Source organism: Danio aesculapii, chromosome 7 (genome assembly GCF_903798145.1).
Source record: "Danio aesculapii chromosome 7, fDanAes4.1, whole genome shotgun sequence".
Lineage (NCBI taxonomy): Eukaryota > Metazoa > Chordata > Actinopteri > Cypriniformes > Danionidae > Danio > Danio aesculapii.
This window is the reverse complement of record NC_079441.1, coordinates 863,722-888,456: the sequence shown is the minus strand read 5'-3', so window position 1 is coordinate 888,456 and position 24,735 is coordinate 863,722. Positions and strand designations below refer to the sequence as shown.

Sequence of the window (24,735 nt, the reverse complement as noted above, 5' to 3'; positions counted from 1 at the left end):
ATAGATGTTAATCCAGGATCACATCGCACTTGGTCATCATGGTGTGCGCTACTCCATTATGTTCACCTTGTTTACACAGTCAGCAATTTTAACAACCGTATAAAAACAGCTGATTTGCATTTAGAATAACTGCATATAGGATTCACATCCCTTCAGGATGGAAACCCGGCTAGTGTATGTGGAAAACAGACATAGGCCTATTTCACAAACATGGCGATGGAGACTGGATCGCTGAATCGCTCAGCCACAGCTACGAGCATCCTTCATTATAATAATCTGTGAACAGCTCAGTTTCCTATCGGTCATGGTTTCATTAATATATAATTGTAACCTCTGTCTGTTTTGGTACTGAAATTACTTAGAATTAGTTACACTTGTGACTTTATCCTCACATCCACACACAAAGAAAACATACATTAGACTGTCTAATTGAAGGATTGAGAATAACTAATTCAGGATCTTAATGTTGTCTCAGTTTAATATAATCGTTTTTCAGTAGATGGCAGCATTTTCCTACCAAATTACTGCACATTATATCTTACCGACAATGAATGAAATTTTAGTTTAGATGATTGTTAAAGTTAGTTAATTTTACATTGTAATAAAATATAAAAACTAAAACAATAATGTGAGTCAATAAAATTAATGATCACAGATCTATAGTTTAAACCCTTGTGAAAATGTAAAAAAAAATAGTATACTTTCATTCATTGATTTTCCTTCGGCTTAGTCTCTTTATTCATCAGAGGTTGCCACAGCAGAATGAACCGCCAACTATTCCAGCATGTTTTACACAACAGATGCCCTTCCAGCCGCCACCCAGTACTGGGAAACACCCATACACACTCATTCCCACACACACTCATACACTACAGCCAATTTAGTTGATCAGTTCCCCTATAGCGCATGTGTTTGGACTGTGGGGGAAACCGGAGCACCTGGAGGAAACCCACACTAACATGAGGAGAACATGCAAACTCCACACAGAAACACCAACTGCAATGTTTTAAACATATATAAAGACGTATTACATAAATACTAGCTTGCATGTATTTCCTCCATAATCAATCCAAACTGTTCACAGTCGATTATAATCAATAGCTTTTTCTATTCTGGTCTCCATCGCCATACTTGTGAAACAGGCCTATCAGGTTTATTTCTGTTAGCTCTGTGTCAGTCAGTCAGGCCACTGTGCTGCAGTTATTCAGTAAAGGTAGAGTGACCTCTGCAGGTGATTCTTCAGCTACTGGACAATCTATTTTGAGTGGACTTATGTCGCTTACACCAGGATTAAACAGAGGAACGATTGAGCCTGAGAATCTAGTGCGCATGGTCAGGAGATGTTTACTCTCTTTAACGCTGTAAAACTCCAGCAGACCTGCATCATAATCTAGCAGAACTCCCAGTCGCTCAGGCCTCGGGGATATGGGCAGGGTTATTGGGGGATCAGTGTTTGTGTAAAAGCCATTTTCACCATCTGAACACAAGAACCAGAAACCGTTTGATGGAGTTAAAGCAGATCTGTCTTTTACACTAAAATTACCATGTTTCACCACACCGATTAACCAGGAGATTTTAGGAGGGTTTGATGGAGCTGCCAGCTGTACCTCCCAATAGTGTCGACCAGAGGTAAACTGTTGAGCTCCAAATGCACATAACCGATATGGAAACCCCTCTGCAGTGTGATGATAATCTGGACTGTCCCTCACAGATTTACAGTCACTCATAATCTTCAGATCTGGAGATATAGTCTCACGATCAATACTGATCTGCTCTGTGAGGAAAATCAATAAAACAACAGTTATTAATCCTGATAGACATGAGATGATATTGACAGACAAACTGGGATTTCTTACCTGCATATTTCCTCAGTTCCTCTATATTCATATCTACTGCAAATGAAATAAAGGAGAATAAAAAGAGATATTAACTATTAAAAGATGAAAATACAATTTTAAAATAAACATTTATGGATAAAGTCATGAAAAAGACAACAAGGTTGAATTATTAGAAGACGATGCACACATGAGTAGTGGCAGTTAATCATCAGGGACTCATGTATCAACGCTGCTTATGCACAATAACTTTGCGTACGCCAGGTTACACACTCACGTCTGGATTTACTAATGATGAAATGATCGTGAGAATGTGCGTTGGTCCACGCCAGCTTCATGTCTGGTGTACGTGTGTTTCTTGTGTGTGTTTGTTTTATTTCCATTGGCGACTCCTAGAGGCTATTGTGTTAAATTACACACTACACAGTATCTTTGAGCTGTTCAATGGCAGCTGTATGTGATGGGATCATCCGCATGTCTAGCAGGTATATAAGGTTTCTACACCATGCAGTTAACCAGCCAAACATTAAAGCGCAATTTGCAGCGATCGCCGGTTTTCCTAATGTAATCGGAGCGATCGACTGTACGCACACTGCTATAAAGGCGCCATCTAAAGACGAATTTGCATACGTGAATCAGAAACATTTCCATTCAATAAATGTGTAAATAATAAGTGATGCTCAAATGCGCTTAACATAATACACACACTTATTAATGATTCCTACTTGTCTTCCTTGTGATGAAGAGTAGGCAAAATTTGATATGTAGTGTAAAAAAGGAGTTCATCAGACGCTGGATTCGAACTGGGTTCATGATCGATCGTGTCAAAACATGTTGCCATGCGCTTTAAGAGCTACGCCACTCAGGCTGCTTTCTGCTCTCTTCAGTTCTGTTGTCTCTGTCAGTCAAACGGTGATGAGCGGGAATCACTCAACTAGCTCATTCCAACAAGGTGTGCTATACACTTAGCCTAAATAGACACTACTACATTTTACACCTTTACATGGGACCATTTCTTTTTTAATTCACTCACAGTGTGATGTTCAGACCCCACTGTGTTAACCGCGTCAGCTAAACTCTCCCACTATATATTTTTTTCTTTTCTTATTAATTCCGGAGTACAAACTTGCCAATAACACCGTTTTTCTCTGGTCTACCTCTGATAGTAGCACCTCCAGTTCACATTCTGTTCAGTGTCTCTTCTTGCTTGCTTTTGCCATTGCTTTTTTGTTTGGTTTTGCCAAAGTAGACTCATTACCATATTCATTAGGGGGAGGAGTCAGGGAGGGGTTTTGCGCTCATGCGCTCAGTTTTACGTTAATTCAGATGTACAAAGAGAATATGTGTGGGATTCAGCATATGCGATGTTTAATACATCTGAATCTTTTACTGCGTACACACATTTACAGCTTTGTCTGTACGCAATGTTTTAGTATCAATTCAACGCAAGTCTTCGTACAGGAGGCCCCTGGTGTACATTACATACTATTATTTTATAGCCTTTTTAAATTCTTGATTCTGATTGGCTGGAAGGTGTGGAATTATGTTGCTTAATCCAGAGACAGTTCCAGTCCATTTTGATCAGAGCATACGCATACGCTTTGCTGTGGTGTGATTTCTGACTGTTGTAGCTGTGAAATTCAGCTGGATCTGATCATTTAGTGGAGTGATATGGACCTGCTCTAAACCTGCTGGAACTACTTTAGCTGTGCCAAACACCTTAGTTTGACCACCAGCCAATCAGAATCCAGCATTCAGCAAGTTGGTTTTTTATTTATCTTTTTTAATTGTTAATTTTATTTAATAATTTAAATCAAATTACTCCGTTCACCAAGGTGGCATTGATTAAATGTAAAAAAAAAAAAGTTAAATTGTTAAATATTTATTAAATATTTATTTGTTAATTATTGTCTGTAGTCATTCATTCATTCATTTTCTTTTCGGCTTAGTCGAAAGGCTTAATTAGGCTTAATTATTACTCCAGTCTTTATTGCTTTTATTACTATTACCATTAATAATAATAATAATAAAATAAAAATATTACTCATAATATTAATAATAATAATAATAATAATAATAATAATAATAAAAACATTAATAAGAAAATAATAAGAAGAAAAATAAAATTATTAATAATAATAGTAATAATAACATTAATAAAATTATTAATAGTAATGACAATAATAATGAATAACATTACAAATAATATTACAAATAAATAATAACAATAATAATATTAATAATAATATTAGTAATAATAATAATAATAATAATAATAATAAATAATAATATTATTAATAATAATAGTAATAATTATATTCATAATAATCATAATAGTAATGACAATAATAATAAATAATATTAATAATAATATTATTAATAATAACAATAATAGTAATAATAATAACAATAAATAAAAATATTATTAATAATAATAGTAATAATAATTTTCATAATCATAATAGTAATGACAATAATAATAATTATTATTATTAATAATAATAGTAATAATAATAATATTATTATCATTAATAATAATAATAATAATAATAATAATAATAATAATAATAATAATAATAAAAATATTATTAATAAGAATATTAATAATATTCATAACAATCATAATAGTAATGACAATAATAATTAATAATATTAATAATATTATTATTATTAATAATAATAATAATAATAATAGTAATAATAATATCAATAGTAATAAAATAATATTAATAATAATAATAGTAATAATAATTCATATTAGAGTGATCTCTAAAGGATCATGTGGATCAGACTGGTGTAATGAAGCTGAAAATTCATCATTAAATCACTGCAATGAAATAATAATCTACTTTTGAACCGTTATTTTATAGAGCAATAACATTTCACAGTTTCAGTGTGTATGATGAAATAAATGCAGCCTTGTTGAGCAGGAGAAGCTTATTTTAAAGCATTTGAAAATCCTACTGACCCCAAACTTTTGACCGGCAGTGTACACTGCAGCGTAGTACAGTGCATACAAAGCATTTAGATGAAATATGTGTTGACCAAGACAAAAACTTTCCTCAGCAAAAGAGCCTACACAAGGATAAACATGGAGACATACAGTAATATGCAACAATGATAGCCTTTGTATAAAGTCGGGTGCATGGTATATGCCAGCTACAGCAATACTTTAATATATATATTTCTGACTCTCAACAGATAGAGCAGAAAAACACACAGCCACCAATTAGAAAGATTCTATTGGAGCTGAGGAAGGTGTGAGGCTATATCATAACTCATGACTACTATAGATAAGATACTGTATATAAACAGTGGTTTTTGGCACACTGAAAGCTGAGAGTGCGATTAACCAACTCTGAACTCTGAAGACCTCCACTTCTTTTGTGAAACTTACAGTAGAAGATATTTGTTGAGATCCAGAGCAACTTTGCACTACAACATTCATAGGGAACTGCATGTTTTTGTGGCTGACGTAGCATAAAATCCACAATTGATATCTGATTTCACAAACAGATGTTAACCTTGTTAACTTTGACATTACATGAACATCTGGAACAGAATTTGCTGTTTATGCTGATTAAACTGATTCGTAATTAAAAACTATCGTAAATTATAAAAATACCAGCCAGAAGCATTTCCAGCTCCTGTATATCCTGTAGTTAATAATTACATTTGTGTGTGTAAGTGACTGTTTTTAATGATCAGTAGAGTTAGAGGTAAAAACAAACATCTCTTCACACCTGTTTTCTCCTCCACAGGTATATTCTCACAGCCTGAAAATAGAGAAAACATCAGGAGTTACTCATTACCACACTGATTACAGCAATACCTGTAAGACTCTGTAGACCACATTAAACTACACCTTTAATCATTCACATCTTTAATCAACCAACGCTCTTTAACATGCTTATCAACAGGTAAATTCAGATTTCTCAGAATCAAAGGTCATCTCTGAGGTAATGATTAGAGTGTACAAAAGTACTGTTTGATATGTGATGCAAGCACTCACACACATCACATCACATATTCTTTGATTTATATCAACTCCTTCAGAAATAATGTTATAAGGAAAAGAAGATCTACTCAAAACAGTTTACATTAAGATAAAATCATAACATGTTATTAATATTAAAATATTATAATAGTTTTTAGTTTGTTTTTGTTAGTTTAGATGTTAATGGAGTCATATACTTGCCTGTTTCAGCTGATTTCTTCTCTAAAAACAAACAGAAAATATCATGAGATGGCATGATTGTTAGATGTTTAATTCTGTAAGTGTTAAAGGCATGTTAATATTTTTATCCCCCCCAAATTTTCCCTAAAATTAAAATGTCTTAACGTCAATACAGTCTATTAAAGCATAAAGTAAGAGATAACATTGATGACTGTACAGTATTTTAATCATTTATTTGTGTATTTGACAGGATGTCGAGAGACCTGCATAAAGACTGCTTTGCCAATCTTTACGCAGATCATTGTACTCGGCAGGAGAGGAAGATGCCAACATGGATGACCCCAATCATTCTGTCTGAGGGGACTTTTTACATTAGGTTTATTGAGAAGTTTAATTTAATGAAAGTACTCGATGAACATGTCTGGCAGTGTTTTAATTATGAAACAGTTGACATGCATCACAAATGATATTTTATTTACCATTTTGAAGTACTCAGGGAAACTAAAAAAGATAACTAGGAATATTGAATATAAGTAAATCCATAAATCGTAATATGTTTAAAGGTATTAGAATTCCCCAAGTAAACTTAACATTTGTAATTAAATGTACTAATAATTAAGGTTAGTTTCCCAGAGATGGGTTGCAGCTGGAAGGGCATCCGCTGCATAAAACATATACTGAATAAGTTGGCGGTTCATTCCACTGTGGTGACCCCAGATTAATAAAGGGACTAAGCCAAAAAGAAAAGATATAGTTAGTCTTTTACTTGGCAAAGCTTTAAAGATTTACTAGCTGTTTCCACGCTTTTCTCATGTAAACTCTACTCAGTGCAGAGATGCATGAGCCGGAACAGTCCTCAATGAGTGTAAGATCCAGGGTGTCTTAAAGCTGAAATCCAGTGTCTCTCTTCTGGACCATAGCTCCAGTTAAAATCTTCCTAACACTAAAGAGAAGAGCATCACTGACAAGAATGGAAATGGCGGATGAGGTGGGGTGGTCAGTGCATGTATGATGGGCTTGATGCAGGAGATGTGAAATATGTTTCGATTCGCGCCTTCTGATTGGTGCTCGGGATATAGCAGCTTTTGCTGTCAAAGGCAAGTGGCGTTTAGAGGCTTCTGCCAACAAACTGCTATTTCTGAATGTGCTGACGCTGGGATTTAGAGGATGTGAAGCAAATCTATTTGTTGAACATGTACTACGTGCCTAAAGCATTCACTCAATGCCATTGGCTCATTTTTGGCGGGAAGTGGCGTTTAGCGGCTTTTGCATCTGAACTCTTCATATACGTTTAGGAAAAATCAGGGTATTGATGTGTGGGTTTCATTTAACAGTTATGAAATTGCTGAATTAAAAACAGTCAAAATGACATCTTGTTCCGTGTATTTGATGTAATGGATTGTCAGTATTTTTATTGATCATTAAATCAAACTAAACAATCTATTTATTCGGTTGATCGGTTAGCACCAGTTTTCCTTCAAGGAAATGACAGAAATTAACAACCTTTATACTTTATTATAGCCTGCAGCTAGCTCTCTGCAACTCTCACATGGTCGCCCACTGAAGCTAAGCTGGGCTGTGCCCGGTCAGTATCTGAATGAGAGAGCCCATGGGAAAGCTGGGTTGCTGCTGGAAGTGGTGGTAGTGAGGCCAGCAGGGGGCGCCCAACCTGCGGTCTGTGTGAGTCCTAACATCCCAGTATATTGTAGGGGACACTATATTGCTCAGTAAGCGCCGTCTTTCAGATGAGATGTTAAACCGAGCTCCTGACTCTCTGTGCTCATTAAATATCCCAAGGTGTCGTTCAAAAAAGAGTGAGGGTTTAACCCCATCATCCTGGACGAATCTGTCCATCAAGGCCTCCTAACCATCCCCATATCATGACTGACTTCATCATTCTTCTCCTCTCCACCAATCAGCTGGTGTGTGGTGTGGGATGGCTGCCGTCATGTCATCCAGGTGGATGCTGCACACTGGTGTTGGATGAGGAGATTCTCCCCAAACATGTGGAAAGCGCAATGAGTCTAAAAAAGTGCTAAATAAATGTAAGGAATTATTATTATTTATTTATTTATTATTTTTGGGGGACCCCACCAGAGTGCGTGCCCTCCATGCCCGTCCACTACGCCACTGGTCCCCAATTTTGGTACAGTTTCCTATTAGGACCTATTCGGTTTGGACAATAGGTCAAGGTGGTAGTGTGACTATAAATTGCTAAGAAATACCAGGAAAGACCAGGGTTATAAAGGGATGCCAATAAGACTCAAGCTAGAGTCAAGCTAGAGTGCTGAATGTCTAAGGACGGACAGCTGAGAACAGGAGGGAGAGGAAAGAAGAATAGAAACAAAACAGAGATCAAACCAGTATAAAACCGTTATTCCATATACATAGCAAGGTTTCACAAAATAAAACGTAAATAAAAGTAAATTAAAGAGTTTCTTTGGCTCAGTGCTGATGGTTGACAAGTAACAGTCGCAGATGTGTGTTTGTAGAGTATTGTACAACAGCTTTGAATGCAGCTCAATCAATCAATATCAAGAACTGGAACTCTGTTTATAATGAGTATTTTTAACCAAACCAACCTGTTAGTCTGTTTCTGTATTTACAGAGGATCAGTCCAGCCAAACCCAGAAGAGCACAGATGATAACGGTGATAAACAGAGGCTTCCATGGGTCTGAACAAGCTGACAAAGAGAAACCAGATGAATACCAACACCTTCAAATTATGTCAATCTATTAGTCATTTAAAGTAAAAAAAAAAAAATCTAAGTCTCTGTAGAAATGTCATCTGCAACAGAAGCAGGATAGATCAAGATAGTACACACACACACACACACACACACACACACACACACACATATATATATATATATATATATATATATATATATATATATATATATATATATATATATATATATATGTATATATGTATATATATATGTATATATGTATGTATACACTGGCCATTAAATTATTCAATAATAATGCACACCTGAAGTGTGGTGTAGCAGAGTATCTGTATACTTCAGCTGTACATTATTATCGAATAATTCAACCAGCCGGAGTGCTGTATATTGCTTATACTGTGTTGTATTTCATACATTTGTCAGGTTTTACCTCCTCAACTACTCCAACTACTTTCCAAGATGCCACTTTAGCTGTGCATCAAACTGAAAATGAATATGTTTGATATTAAATTTTTAAAAACATGTAAAGTATTAGAAGTGTTCACTGTTACTCTGCGTGATAACTTCATATATCCAGCAACTTTAATCATTAAGTGTACATTGTCTAACCTGAGGAGATAAAGCCCTTTATGTCCAACTTTCCCTCTTTGGACTCTCCAGTTGCTGTAGACACGGAGCAGGAGACCAGCTGAGCATCTGATGGAGAGACGGTGGTCCAGCTGTGGACAGAGAATAACCCGTCTGCTCCCCGATGGAGAGACACTCCTGCAGGAGGCAGAGTCTTTCCCTGGTCTGATGTCCACATGATGTTTGGCTCGGGGTACCAGCCGCTGGAGCTACAGCTAACGTTCAGCCGGCCGTCATCCAGAGGCCTGGGGAACAGGACAGGAGCAGATCCTGGAGCTGGACCACCAGAGACAGACCATCAGACCAACACAGACACATAACCACTTCAGTAAAGACATCACTAGTGGACAGCAGAAGGCTGCTCGACTATTTCAAAGGAGCAATTCACTTCCAGAATGAAATGTTCTCACTTCTCTCTTCTGTTCAACACAAGAGGAGTTTTCTTCTTCAAGATGTCACTGTTGGGTTGTAGGGAATCAGCTGGAAGAGGAGCTGAATGGAGGCTGATCATTCTGTTAGTGAACTACTCCTTTAATGTGGAGGAATTATGGTGTTAAACGCTGGGTTTGACTGACCTGTGACTTTCAGCTTCAGCTCTGCGTTGCTGTATGCACTGTCTCCACTGACGTAGCAGTGAAATGAACCTTCATCCTGAATGATGATCTTCTCCAGCTTCAGAGACAGATCTCCACCCTTCAGTCCTCCAGAACGATCCGAGCGTGGTGTCAGAGAGCTGCGGTTCCTGAAGGACTCCTCCTGTTCATCTTGTATCTTGCCATGTTGGTAAAAGAGCACAGTGTTGCGGAACTCTCCATGACGGTACCAGCGGATCTCCAGAGCTTCAGCGTTCTGGGCCGGAGAGATCCAGCAGGGCAGAATAACTGTGGAACCCACATGAGCCACTACAGGTCCAGGAGGAGCCACGAGCGTGATCGACACTGATGAACAAACACACAGCCGTTAGTCTGCATCTACAGCAGCATGCTCAATGCACATGATGCCCCAGCCCTGAGTGCCTGTCAATACAAGGGAGTGATGGTCGCTCCGTGTGTAGCGGTGCACCATGCCCATATGGGAGCTCCACCGTGTTTTCTCATGAGCTTCTTCCAGCTCTGGATGATGGACAGGAGCAGTGTGTCTCATATCTGGGTGTTCAACGTGTGGATCTGGTGCTTGTGAGCAGCCTATGCCCTCACTGTGAGAGTATGACTGTTGTGGTGCAGCGGTCGCGGCTCACACAGCTAAAAGTGCGAGACACCTTTGCCACTCCCTGCATTGGGGTGAGAGGTCAGGGTGACCTGAGGGTCAAAATAGGAGCTAAACAACCAGGCAAGCCCCCGCGCTCCTCCCACTCCCCAGCAGCATGCCTTGTCCAAGCTGCAGACAATTGTGCCAGTACTTCCTTAGGGTTAGCCCCGCTTTCGTGCCATTGCCTTTGTGTACCGTACTCAAGGCAAACTATGCCCCCCAGGGGTGTGAGCTCAAGGAATGCCATTAGCATACAGCTCCTCTTTAATAGGTATCTGTGGAGATATACATTCAGGAGATGCTATAATCCTGGAGTGGAGCCAGTTTCCTCCCTGATGCTGAGAAACACCTCCCAATGACCAAACTAGGCTCAATCTTGAAATGTTTGCTGCGCCATTCTCCCCTACCCCAATATGTGTGCTCGTACTTTGCTCTGCTAGTAGGCTTAATGGAGAACTATGGAGAATTCCTCCAAGGCCCACATCACCTGACTCCACCTGGCCTACTAGGTTGCATCTATGCCTGCTTGATCAACCAATGTTCTGGAGATCGGTGTCTGTTAAGCATGGTCCCCTTTTAAGTGGACCCCATCTTCCCTACCAGCTAATAATCATACTCATATGTAGCGCCCCCCTTAGCCCATATGTGGGTATTGTCACCAGTCTCTGCTATTTGAGTAGCAGGTGATCTCTGCAGCATACTTCCCCTTTGGGACTGCAATTCCCACCTGGGTCACTGTGCCCTCTCACCCCTGCTAAGCCTCCAATCCCCCCTAATGTGATTTTAGCCACTAGAACTCAGCACCACGGTGCCCCCTTGCTGCTTAAAAACACACACTGCACCTGCACAGATGGACCAGTGCTTTCTACTCCATGCATTTCATTCTCGCATCTGTAAGCAGCATGTGTATAAAGCAAGCGGCAACCTCCCGCTCTCTCTCGGGAGGCCAATACGGAAGTAACTGAAACTGCAATTCATCAAAATTCCGCTAGTCCTGGCTCCATAATAGAGCAAATTGCAATTGAGCCCACTGTTAGAACGGCCAACTTCACAGCAGAAAAAAAGGTGTTTACAGCCTGGTACAAAGAACGATTTTAGTTAATATAGCTATTATTACCCTTCATGACAACTGTGGGGGGGTAAATTTTTTTATAACTCATCCATTTCCTTTATATTAGGTTATATTAAGTTTGCATAATTAAGGGCGTGGCCACTTGAGTGACAGCTAGGTCTCGCTGGTCGCCGTCACTTCTCCTCAGCTGAATCCGGCAGATTAGCCACTGATCTCGGCATATTCATCGTATTTTTGTGTTGTTTTATGTGGCTTTACACAGTCAGCTGCCTTTTGGACTTATTTCTTACAATTATCAGATGATATGGGATGCTGTGTGCACTTAATTGTGCTCACAAACCATTCACGTGGCCTTGTTTCCCATGTGAGTAAAGTTATATACTTGTATACCATCTCTATAAATGTATTTGTTTTATTTAAGATCATTTATCATTAATATATTTCTTTAGACCCGTAAAGCACTCCAGAATGTGCCAGATTGATTAGCTGTAGGCTCTAGAACAGTCATCTGAAGCGTTGTCATACAGTGTTATGCTGGAGTTCATCAATAGTCTTGCATTTACTAACACACACACACATCTGAAGTGTTTGGAAGTAATTCGCGTTTTCCTCCTGTAGAAAAACGTCATAAGAACAATGTTTAGTGGCTCACTGTATTACTACAGTGTTTTTAAAAGTCTAAACACTTTATTGATATAGTGTACAGCCAAGCACATGTGGTAAAAACACAAACGAGTCGCAGGTAATGAAGTATTAAGCGTTTCTCCCAAAGTAAAGTCTGTCTGCCAGGTCTAAGCAAAGTGCCAGCACGTGTCTGTAGCTCCGCCCACTCTCCGCCTCTTTGCCATAGTTTGGTATCCCGCCGTGGGTGCGATGACGCGCGAACAAAATGGTGACGGTTGGCCGCGCCTACTTGTAGCTTCTTTTGCGCTCTTCAGAAACCTATGGGTGACGTCACGGATGCTACGTCCATATATTTTACAGTCTATGGTATAAAGGCTGTCAATGAGGGTGAATAATTACGACTTCAACTATATATATATATACCACGGGAGCGCTCTGCTATAAACAGACAGTGGGTGACCAAAGAGTTAATAAATATTGAGAGTGGTCTGGTGCAGAATAAAGCCCATTGGGAAGTGAAATGGGGAGAGCGGGGCACAAAGTAACACTTTTTGTTTTTGGGCAAATAATGAACAAAGCAATGAGGTTAGGCAAACCACATTTGTTTACAAACAACACACAAGTTTATCCTACAAATGAGCTCTGATTGGATAATTCAACATTGGGTGGGCCAGTGGTAACAGACAGAGGGTTAGTCGTAACACTTGCTGGAAAAGTCCTTGAAAAGTTCCTTGGTCTTAACTCTATAGTAGAGGTCTGCAGCCGCGGGACCCGACCAGTTTTCTTATAGTGCGGGAATAAATTTCTGAATAAAACACAGTAGCGGTCGGGAATTTGAACAGGAGCATGAGGTCTAACAATATAGCACTACCGAGAGAAAGAGAGCGCATGCTCCAGAGAGAGCAAGAGAGAGTGTGCGCATCTGCCATAGTGCTGTGTGTGTGTGTGTGTGTGTGTGTGTGTGTGTGTGTTTGAGAGAGAATGAGAGAGAGCACTTCTGCTTTGCATTGCTGCCCTTTTTCCACTGTCTTGTTTGAACTACTACTTTGTCAATATGAATGTATAGTTATTTGTCAAGCCAATAAAGAACCTAAATGTGAATGAGAGAGAGAGTGCGCGCATCCACCGTAGTAATAGGCTGACTGGACTCTGTAACATCCAGCTGGGTGTTTTTGGGAGGCCTATTTAAGGGCTATTTCTTCCGTGGCCCCGTCACTGTTATGGCCCATTTCCACTGAGTGGTACGGTACAGTACGGTTTGGTACAGTTTTATGGCCATTTCCACTGTTAAAAGGTGTACCGAACTGAACCGTACCGTACCACTTTTTCGGCACCCTTTCGAAAGGGTACTAAACACGAGAAAGGGTACCAAAAAGTAGAGCTAGACGCGCAGCTGAACGCTATTGGTTTACAGAGATACGTCATTCGCTTACGCAACAAGCCAGAATGAAAACAAAACTGTTTAAAATACACACACAGCCGAGAGATTACAGCGTAATAATATATACATATAATAACGAGCCATGGTCGACCCGGGCTCAAACAAACCTTGTCGTCGTCTTGATAAACAGCCACAAAGCCAAGAAGAAGAGCAGATTTACCCTGTGCTCTGTAGATTTTTACGAGGCAGTCTGAAGCGCGAGCCGTTTCGCTTTCTTGCTTGCGCTCGCCACGCGTGTCTATATCTGAAATAACAAACTTCTTGAGCTGATGATAATAACCTGCGCTTGATTATTGACGTGCTTTTGAAACCCGATCCTGTCAGACACTGACAAACGCCAGAGTGAAGCGTGAAGAAACAAAGGAGAAGCCGGAAAAAAGGAGCACATTATTATTCAGCAAACATGAACAAAATGCCATGATTAACTATTATTATTATCACGTTTTGGACTAATATGAACTCAGAATGAAGGAATTACTGTCTAACAGAGGCTACATGTGCTGCTGAAGATTACAGACACAGATAAGAGGTTTACACTGACTTTAGGCTATATTTTGTGTTGTTTTTGAACCCAAATAAGGACGAAATGTCTGCTATATGTAGTTCTTCTGTAGTTGGTATCATATCGGAGACTGTAAGAGTCTGTATGTGTTTATATATGTTCATTTATTTATTTATTTAATATAATTACAGACGTTACAGTAGGCTGTTTCACACTGTCATTGATCTGCAGTTATAATCAACTCATGTTCATAGTAAAGTTAGTAATAATCATTTCTACACCAGTATTTATGTGTGTAAAGCATCTGTGTTGTGAGAAGAGCTTCTCATATGGTATGTGAGCAACCTGTACAGTTTTATTTTAGACATTTCCTCGAGCGAAAATGACGTTGACAGAAACTTTCGGTCATACACCACGCCCACCAAAAGGGTACCCTTGGTACCCTTTTAGCAGTGGGAATCCAAGCCTGACAAAGGTGACCCATACTGTACCACTCAGTGGAAACGAGCCATTAGGCGGCACTCATCTCATCACAAGGGGACAAACAAAACGTTTATCTGTTATCTCTCTCTTTTGGTAGTGCCCAATGTTAATGTGGGATTTTTAAAAACCAGATCTAAATTTAGCGGGAACAGTCGGGTCAGGTAGAAAACAGGGCGGGTCGGGCAGCTCTGAATATGGCTGAATATGCGGCGGGAGCGGTCGGGTGCGGAATAAAACCTGGCGGGAGCGGGATATAAATTCAGTCCCGTGCAGATCTCTGTAGTTTTATTCTCCATAACACCAGTGTTATGTTATTCAAACAATAGATTTACTGCATTTACAATAACAAATTTATTCCTTAAAATAGTTTAATAAAGACAATATTTTATTTAAAAGTTCTTTATGATGACATTACAGTCATAATTTAAAAATTAAACATTATTATGTGTGGCTTAGTTGTAACACCATTACTAACCCTGCTGTGCTGTGCTCTTGACTGGCCAGCAGACCCTATGGGTTTTACACATCTTTCAAAATTATCCCACCTTTTAGCCAGAAGACAGCAGTCACAATGATATAAGATTAGACGGACATCCCTTCATGGATTTTGTAGAAAATTGAAAAACAATGACCATACTAAAATACTTTAATGTACAGGTTTCTCCTGTGGTTCTCATCCTAAGCTTTTCAATAGCTGGCAGTAAGGCGTGTAAGGACAGGTAAAAAATGCTCTGAAGCATGTCAGGATTTGAGCTACTGTTCCTCCTGTGTTACTTTGTCCTGCTCTCCCCTGCTTATGATTATTTTCTTAAAACTAGGTTTAGTGCAGTACTCAAAACAGGATCATCCTCAAATTACAGGTCTTTTATTTCTATAGTGTGGGCTATTTTATTCCTTTTAAGTTTTTTTGCTTTTTCAATCTTAGCTAATGTTCTTATTCAAATTAATATAACACTTTTAAAGACTATTGCAGCCCAGTTTGAGTGTCTTTCATGTGTCTTAACTTTGATTAACACAGTAGAAAAAACACAGTAGAATATACCATAGCAGGTGTTCAACATACGAATAACTCGATATAGACCGCATCTGCATTCATACAGGCTAGTGTAAACCATTTACAGAAAAAACAATTACAGCACACACACACACACACACACACACACACACACACACACACACACACACACACACACACACACACACACACACGAAATCAAAGACATTAGTACAGATGTGTGTATCGTGTTCTTACCAGAGCAGTCTGTGAGGAGATTGAGCAGCAGAAGGCCGATAATCGAGCGCATTTCTGTCAGACGAGTTTATGATCAGACTGGAGAATCACGAGGACAGAACTCACCGCAGACACACACTCGAGCTCCGGGAAAACACGAGCTAACACGGTACAATGATGACTGTAGATCAGCCCGAGCCCTTCAGCTCTTTATTGGTGTAGTCTGAAAATGGGCGAGACGCTCAGTAAACAGTATTACTGTTTCACTTTCTCTTTCTAACGCAGACAGACTAATGATGATGTCAAAATATTAATATATCATCTACACACGTGCATTTTTCTGTACATAGATATTACACATGAAAAAAAATCTGTAGGTTTACCATCTCTTTACATTTTAAAATGAAACAATATGTTATTTAAACAGTTTAAACCCTTTTAATTCACCAGTGTGGCAATAATAGTGTCTTAATTACTGTAAAATAACCAACACTGCAAAACTGCTGGGCCCCGTTTCAGAAAGGAGGTTAAGTGAGTATTTTAACCCTGAAATGAGAGAAACTCTGGGTTTTCTGTTTCAGTATGGCAGGTTTGTCAAACTGGAGACAGCAGGGTAAGTCAAGCCTGTTTCTGAAAGAGAGGTGACTTTAACTCAGAGTCAGTTACTGTGGTCAATTACTCTGTGAAGCTAACCTGGTCAGGAGCAGGTTTATCCTCTAAACTCAGAGTTTCTGTCGGTCTCTTCACCTTTTTTAAAGATGAAGCTGTATTTCTGGCCTTAGCCTTTCGTTTCCACACACCTATTTTAATGCTCATTTTGGAGATGCACATAAAAATGATTGATGGAAACGCCAAGATGCACACAACTTTTGAAAATAGGCACAATAAAGCATATGCGCATAACTGAGTAGGATAAACTTTTATTTATGAAGAAAAGATGCACATAAAGTGCAATGGAGACACTTTTACTGAACAAATTCCAGTGTGTGCATTAACAAGGTTTGTTATAAGATCATGCATAGTTGATGATTGAAGTGTGTGTGAATAATCCAGCAGGCTGAGCACACTGTAACACATCTGAACTGTTGTTTTGGTCATTCTAAAACACCTGAAGCGTTTCAGTATTCGTGTTATTATGATATTAATGAGCGTCTGAAGCGTGTCAAGAGCGTCTGTTCTCCGCGTCTCATGGCTTCAAATGCCTCCACGTGTTCATTGTGTCAACATTATCGTCTGAGGCGCAAGTACATTTATTTAATAAAGAAAAGATTAACGCAGCTTCTCCTACTACAGTAAATTCTGTTTTATTGTTGATATTTGGCGCCAGTTAATCAGGAAGTGACGATTTTGTTCTCTTTGACTTGTTGGATGGAAAAACTGTTTTATTTGCAGTTTAGATAGATAGGGGATTATTCTAATAATATAATAATAACTTAGATTCTAAATGTCCTATCAACCTCCATCACTTGACCAATAATAAAGGCAGACACACACAAGTGCACTTTTAAATCTATTAAAACTGATCAGCGTGTGTAAAAGTTAAATAAAACCTTAAATTAAACATTTCCACTGAACATTAAGCTAAAGTTATCTGCATTCCTGTTTTGTCAGATTTGTTGTAGAAACTATGCAGTAACCTATTTTGTCATTTAATGCAAGGCAATATGTGCAGAGAGATGACGCAGGTAAGTGGTGTAGCAGAGGTAGAGCGATCACATACAGTTCATAAGGCAAGCATCAGATCTTCAGTTAAACACTAGTTAAGCTCCCTTATTCAGTTGTGTTCGCATCCACAGGCAAAGAGAAACATCCACGGAGGAAGACGAGGAAGAGGGAGAGAAGATGAGGTGAACCATCAAACTTTGATTCCAGCTGGTGAGTGAGTGAAGGAGGTGAGTATTTATGGTGTGTGGTGATTGCAGGTGCAGGTAATCAGTTATCAGGTGATTGTTCACAGGTGTGGTGAGTGGTGAGGGAGAGCGGTGATTGGAGCAGCAGGAACGAGCCGAGGGTGTGACAATCTTAAGGTCAACAACAGATTTTTCCACCATTCAAAAGACGATAATTAATTCATAACGATCAGATATATGATGCACAAGACATAAAAAAAGAGAAAATACCAAATAAATAGGATACAATAGATCAGTCATCATCCTCTATACTTGTCACTGATTAACACAAGTCTATTATTTTGAAATAAAAATCATAATTTTGACTTTATTTTTAATATTTCCTGAAGATCTGTGAAGAAAAGCTCATTATAACTCCACTATAGTTTTATTTATCAGAAGTTTGTCATGTTTATCTCATGGTTCTATATGAAGCTTTTAGTTGGTGTCACTGGTGTGACCTCCTTTATTGCTAAGGAATTGTAAGAAACTAGAATATAAATGGAATATAAATGGAGAATATCATGGATAACTTTCAGCAGACGTCGTATAAGATGCATTTCTCATGAAAAACGTCACTTGTATTACTTTTCTTCTTCCCTTGTAACATAAGAAACTGCAGAGATATATAATAATTTAAAGTATAACAATTTTACATCCATTGAATTCTGCTACACCTAATGGATGTTTATGGATATTTTTCAAAGATTTTCATTTTTATAGCAAATGTTGTGTTGCAGAACATCGTGAAATAGCACTTTTAACAAACCTAAAACAAAATGATCTCATTATGTGCATGATCATTATTTTTCTGTAACTCTGTGTGCTGAAGAAAATCAATATTAAAAGAGCTTTAATATTGGCAAAAAGGTAGATAACACCAGTGACCACAACTGGAGCTTAAATAAATGTACAAAAAATGAAGAAGCTGTCATTTATGTCATGAAGTCAGATGGTAGCTGATTAAAGCTACGGTCACACTGGGCTTTGTGTGTGCGAAATTCTGTCGTACAGCTCTGCGAAAAGGGGCGGGATTAAACAAGATGATTAGACATTAATAAAGCCAGCGATTGCTCCATGCTTTAAATTCCTGTCCAGAGAGGTCGTGTTTTGATCCTCGATTGGTCTCACTCAGTCAAGTGATGCGATTTCGCAGGTCAGAGTTCACCAAGCTTGAACTTTGCACCGCAGCAACATGCGAAACTTGACGCATGACCCTGCATTTCCGGTCTGACGCATTTGCGTGCGTATGAATGGAAGTCTATGGGTAGAAAAGTCAAGTGTGACCGCAGCTTAATGCGGTGCAAGTTTTTAGGGCTTTAGGTCGCAAACGCATTAAGGGCGTGTCCAATACAATCTCACGGCAATTCGGAACTTTTTGATTGTGGCTAAAGCTGCGGTCACACTTGACCTTTCTCCCCATAGACTTCCATTCATACGCACGCGAATGCGTCAGACCGGAAACGCGGGGTCATGCGTCAAGTTTCACATGTCGCTGTGGTGCAAAGTTCAAGCTTGGTGAACTCTGACCTGCGAAATCGCATCACTTGACTGCATGAGACCAATCGAGGATCAAAACACAACCTCTCTGACAGAAATGTAAAGCATGGAGCAATCGCTGGCTTTATTAATGTCTAATCATCTTGTTTAATCCCGCCCCTTTTCGCAGCGCCGCACGACAGAATTTCGCACACACAAAGCCCAGTGTGACCGTAGCTTAATTCGTATGAATTTGTATGATCTAATTCGTACATTTTCGTGCGATTTGCTCATCCACCAATGACGATTGGGTTTAGGGGTGGGGTTAAGTGTCACGCCTCCTTTTTAAAATTGTACAATTTCGTACGACTGAATTCATACGAATTAGCCACTAAACTGACAAAACCTAAAATACTCACGTTTTCTCGTGAGATCAGGCTGGCATGTCAGAATCTACTTTTGCTAAAATGAGGATAAATCCAGTCAGTTGTGTCGCGCCGTAGTGCATTTGCTATTTACATGACGTAGAGTAAGTGTAAGTGAAAAAAACTGAGCATTTCACTAGCAAGAAAACAGTTAAACAGAGCATCTACAGCGTGAGAGTGAGAGATGAGCCTCCTCCATTCTTTATTTTCACTTTCACTCTTGTGGATAGGGAAACGTATTGTATGCACAGACATCCATTAGCCTATACATAATTCATTTCATTTCATTTGTTAAGCTCAAAGATTTGTGTCAAAACTATTTCTAAATTCAGTTCTGATCTCCAGCAAAGGAATAAATGACCAATAATAATGAAGTGTGGTCAAAACACTGAGTTATATCCTAATACACATGCTGTGCCTCATATGGTCTAAAAGCTGACAGGTGGGCAAATCTAAACTTGTTTTTAATAAAACAAATATAAATATGCAGATAATAAATAATACTGCTAATAATAATAACATTATACAGAAGCTAATTGTCATGAATAAACTGAAAAAGCCCCCCGAGATGATGAAGGCATGAAAGTAAGGTTTTATATTTATGCAGGCTAGAAAATAATAACTTTTGTAATATTTTAATCCTTTATATTTATATCCTATATTTCCTTATAATATCCTATAAATATCCTTAATATTTTAATTCTTTTTCATGTGTAAAGATATTTGTGGATTGCTCTACATCCTGTGTGTATTAAGCAGTGTGTAAGCGAGGCGCACAACCAACGCGCTCTGTGCTGGGCAGTAGACCAGCTTTGTTCTTGTCTATTGAACAGTCTATTAAAGTTTTTCAAAACAGCAAAACACCAGCAATGTGCCTCAACACACCTCCTTTTTTAGACCAGAACGCCTATGGGCGCACATATGAGCGCAAATGCATTTGCTATTTAAACAGTGTGGTGCAAAACATCAAAACGTTTCTTGCTCCAAGCTGAAACTAGCAAACAACTATTGCGTCGCGCCTTGCACTACGTTGCGCCGCGTGTATGATAGGGCCCTTAATGTTTAAAATGGAAATAGATTTTTAGACATTTTCCCAAACAAACTGTGCACGTTTCTGTAGAATGACCCAAATCACGTGATCAGATCATAATCCATATTCACATTAGTGTTATTATTCTGCTCGGTGTGTTTCATTTGATCATCACTGCACTGTAAACCAGTGTGTTTTGTGCTGTTTTGATCCTAATGGATGATTTACACACACAAATACACACTGAACAAACTACACATATTTATACAGGTGAAGTCAGAATTATTAGCCCCCCGTTATATATATTTTTTTCTTGCTTAAATATTTCCCAAATGATGTTGAACAGATTCAGGAAATGTTCACAGTATGTCTGATAATATGTTTTCTTCTGGAGAAAGTCTTATTTGTTTTATTTCAGCTAGAATAAAAGCAGTTTTTAACTTTTTAAACACCATTTTAAGCTCAATATTATTAGCCCCTTTAAGCTATATTTGTTTTCAATATTCTACAGAACAAACCACTGTTATACAATAACTTGCCTAATTACCCTAACTTGAATAGTTACCCTAATTACCCTAGTTAAGCCTTTAAATGTGACTTTAAGCTGTATAGAAGTGTCTTGAAGAATATCTAGTCTAATATTATTTACTGTCATCATGACAAAGAGAAATAAATCAGTTATTAGAGATGAGTTATTAACACTGTTATGATTAGAAATGTGCTGAAGAAATCTGCTCTCTGTTAAACAGAAATTGGGGAAACAAATAAACAGGGGGGCTAATAATTCTGACTTTAACTGTACATACTGAACAGACTCTCTACTGACACTCATTACAGACACACACACACAAATCAGACACACACAATGAACACACACCACAGAGATGAACACTAGATGGAGCCACATCATAATCCTGTTGTCATTCACAGTGTGTAGGTTAACTCCTGTTGTGTTTGTACTGAATGACGTATGCTACATCAGCGAACACTGAAACTCCTGATTAATAAGGACACATTAAGTGAATGTTCAGTGAGTGTAAAGAGACTGATGTGGGCATGTTGTGATGTTAAATACAGCTGTAAACATTTCTTTACACATCATCGTGCCTTTAATTATAACAACACATTTATAATAGACATGCAGTACAAAGATAGAAAAAGCCAAGTAAACAAGTAGACATCTGTGTGCATTTTTAACAGCGTGAGGAACCACTATTCCAATACTAGTAAATAATGAAACATTCAGTATTTTACAGCGCACAGAATTACACAAAAATGACCCCATCTATAATGTCATCACAGGAATATGACATGAAATCACTGTACAAATATATCTATGACATATTTCCCCTCCGCTATAGCTGCCGTCACATGCTTTATGATGAAAGTACCTGCTGTACACACTGTAGAGGTGATGCATCAATATTCAGGGACACATTTCTGTGATGATTGGCTTGAGTTCAGAAACTGCTCTTTAAGCTCTGCTGTTACACAGGCTTACATGTAGCAGGTTAAACCAACTTTAATTGATTATTTTCCAATACAGAAGCAGTTTTAAAAATAATAACACCAATTATATCTCAAGTCAGCTCTAAAAATAATGTGTGTACCTCCTTATATGAACTTAAAGACTCCTCTCTTCCTATTCTGACCGTCTCCATCCCCTGAATCAGACACTCAGCTTCAATTATCCTCAAATCATGAGGTCTGTATTTCATCTTTTTTGAGTGTTTACCAAGTTAAAATAAACATTTGCAAATATTTGAACCATATTTTTGGTATTGTTAGTAGTTTCAGTGATGAAAACAGGTTATGCATCTGCCTCTACATTGTAGTAAACTGTCACATCGCTTATATAAAGTCAAACTAAATAAAAAGTAAACTCTGCTATCATCAACTCTGCTATAATTCACAATGATCAATATGTAAAACAACAGAATAGTACCGAAAACAAATGTTCCCCATCACATTTAAGCATTATTTTACAGTAATAATCAATTCAGTTTACTGTAAATGATCATTTCATTAATCAGTTTTGAGGAAAATGTTCACAACTACTGTCAGATTCAACACTGATTGAACAAATGAATTACTGTGAACACACCAACAGAAGTGAACACAGACATCAGCTTTACATCGACGGAAAGTTATGATGTTTATAGTGTATTCTGCTGATCTCCGAACAGCTCCTATCATTCAGTAAAGCACCTGCTTACTGCTTTAATACGACACGCACCTCAGCTTTCATTCATTCAATTTCTTTTCGGCTCAGTCCCTTATTAATCAGGGGTCGCCACGGTGGAATGAACCGCCAACTATTCCAGCATATGTTTTAAACAGCAGATGCCTTTCCAAGCTGCAACCCAGTACTGGGAAACACACACACACTCATACACTACGGCCAATTTTGTTGATCAGTTCCCCTATAGTGCATGTGTTTGGACTGTGGGGGAAACCGGAGCACCCGGAGGAAACCCACACCAACACAGGGAGAACATGCAAACTCCACACAGAAACACCAGCTGACCCAGCCGGGACTCAAACCAGCGACTTGCTGTGAGGCCACAGTGCTAACCACTAAGCTGCCCAATCTCAGATTTCAGTGAATCAAATGAATCAAAGTTGGAAATGAATCGATTCGCATGCTAATGAATCAAAATCAGATGTGCTATTACTCAATACCCAGCCCTGACATTAATGGTGTCTTCACACAGTATAATCATTAAGTGTTGACACTGAAACATTAATTGGCACTGTTTCAAATGATTATTTCTAATATAACCCAATTAATACACAATATTATTCACAGGTAATCAGAAAAGCTTTCACATAAAGCATGTCATCGTATAGAAAACATAGTATAAAACAGTGTCTGAATACATTACAGCATTCTGCATGCACTATACAGATGCTACGAAATGTAGAAGTAAGAACTTAATGACATTAAGAAACCCTTAGCACAGTGCAGCTTAGTGAACTGTTTATATTTAGTGTTCATCTATGTAAAGTCTCCCCCGTGTAGTGTTGTAGAGTTTCCTGCACAATCACCATCACCAATAATAAAGCTCACAGCATCTGCTGTTGAGGATAACTGATTGTGAAAAGCTTACATTTGAGTCTTCATTTAGATCTCATACTTATCTCTGCGATTTGGATGCAGAAGAGTGGTTTTCCTATGTTCTGTTGTGTAACGTTCACTGAACTCATTCAAGACTCCATCGTAACTGAGAAACATCTAATAAACTGATATCAAAATTAGCTTGAACTGCTGCTGTATTTGACAATTAAGTATACTTTAGTTATATTTACGATCAGAGGGAACCAAACCCGCTGTTTAGTTTAGTATTCTTTACTATGCTGTCTGTATATTTTTGGTCAGGCTATTTGTTTTCAGCATTGATATTATAGTATGCACATCAGTCACAGTCTCATTACAGGACATACAATGGATTACAGTTGATAATGCAAACAGATCAGAACGCACGGCAAAATTTCATATTACTTAATTTTTAAAAGCACTTTTACTATTTTAATTAATTTATATATTTAAATAATAATTTAAATATTATTTTATTTTACTGTACGTTACTTTGCCACTACATGTTTTAGTATAATGTCTGCTATACATCTGCTGATACACCAACAGACATTCTCTTCAATTCCCAAGAGCATGTTAACTTCCACGGGCAACGCAGTGGTGCAGTAGGTAGTGCTGTCGCCTCACAGCAAGAAGGTCGCTGGTTCGAGCCTCAAACCAGTTGGTGTTTCTGTGTAGAGTTTGCATGTTCATGGGTTTCCTCCTGGTGCTCTGGTTTCCCCCACAGTCCAGACATGTGGTACAGGTGAATTGAGTAGGCTAAAATTGTCCATAGTGTATGAGTGTGAATGAGTGTGTGTGGATGTTTCCCAGTGATGGGTTGCTGCTGTAAGGGCATCCTCTGCGTAAAACAAATGCTGGATAAGTTGGCGGTTCATTCCGCTG

At 38.4% G+C, this 24,735-nt stretch overlaps 1 protein-coding gene across 1 annotated transcript; it reads right to left on the bottom strand.

Annotated features, from left to right (window-relative positions):
* Positions 1 to 339: 339 nt before the first annotated feature.
* LOC130231505 (butyrophilin subfamily 1 member A1-like) lies at positions 340 to 16,172 on the bottom strand. Its single transcript, XM_056460847.1, has 9 exons — positions 15,952 to 16,172; positions 9,905 to 10,267; positions 9,312 to 9,605; positions 8,595 to 8,696; positions 6,034 to 6,054; positions 5,579 to 5,611; positions 3,524 to 3,532; positions 1,857 to 1,889; positions 340 to 1,774 (listed from the first exon to the last, which is right to left on the bottom strand). The coding sequence occupies exons 1-9, from the start codon at positions 16,001 to 16,003 to the stop codon at positions 1,182 to 1,184; spliced, it is 1,500 nt and encodes a 499-aa protein (XP_056316822.1). The 5' UTR covers positions 16,004 to 16,172; the 3' UTR covers positions 340 to 1,181.
* Between the last annotated feature and the right edge of the window lie 8,563 nt (positions 16,173 to 24,735).

Coding starts and splice junctions, on each gene's coding strand:
- LOC130231505 (XM_056460847.1), bottom strand. CDS start 16,003: ATGCGCTCGATTATCGGCCTTCTGCTGCTCAATCTCCTCACAGACTGC. Junction 10,268..15,951: donor TCTCCTCACAGACTGCTCTG/GTAAGAACACGA, acceptor TTTGTTCATCAG/TGTCGATCACGCTCGTGGCT. Junction 9,606..9,904: donor GCTGAAGCTGAAAGTCACAG/GTCAGTCAAACC, acceptor CTGGTGGTCCAG/CTCCAGGATCTGCTCCTGTC.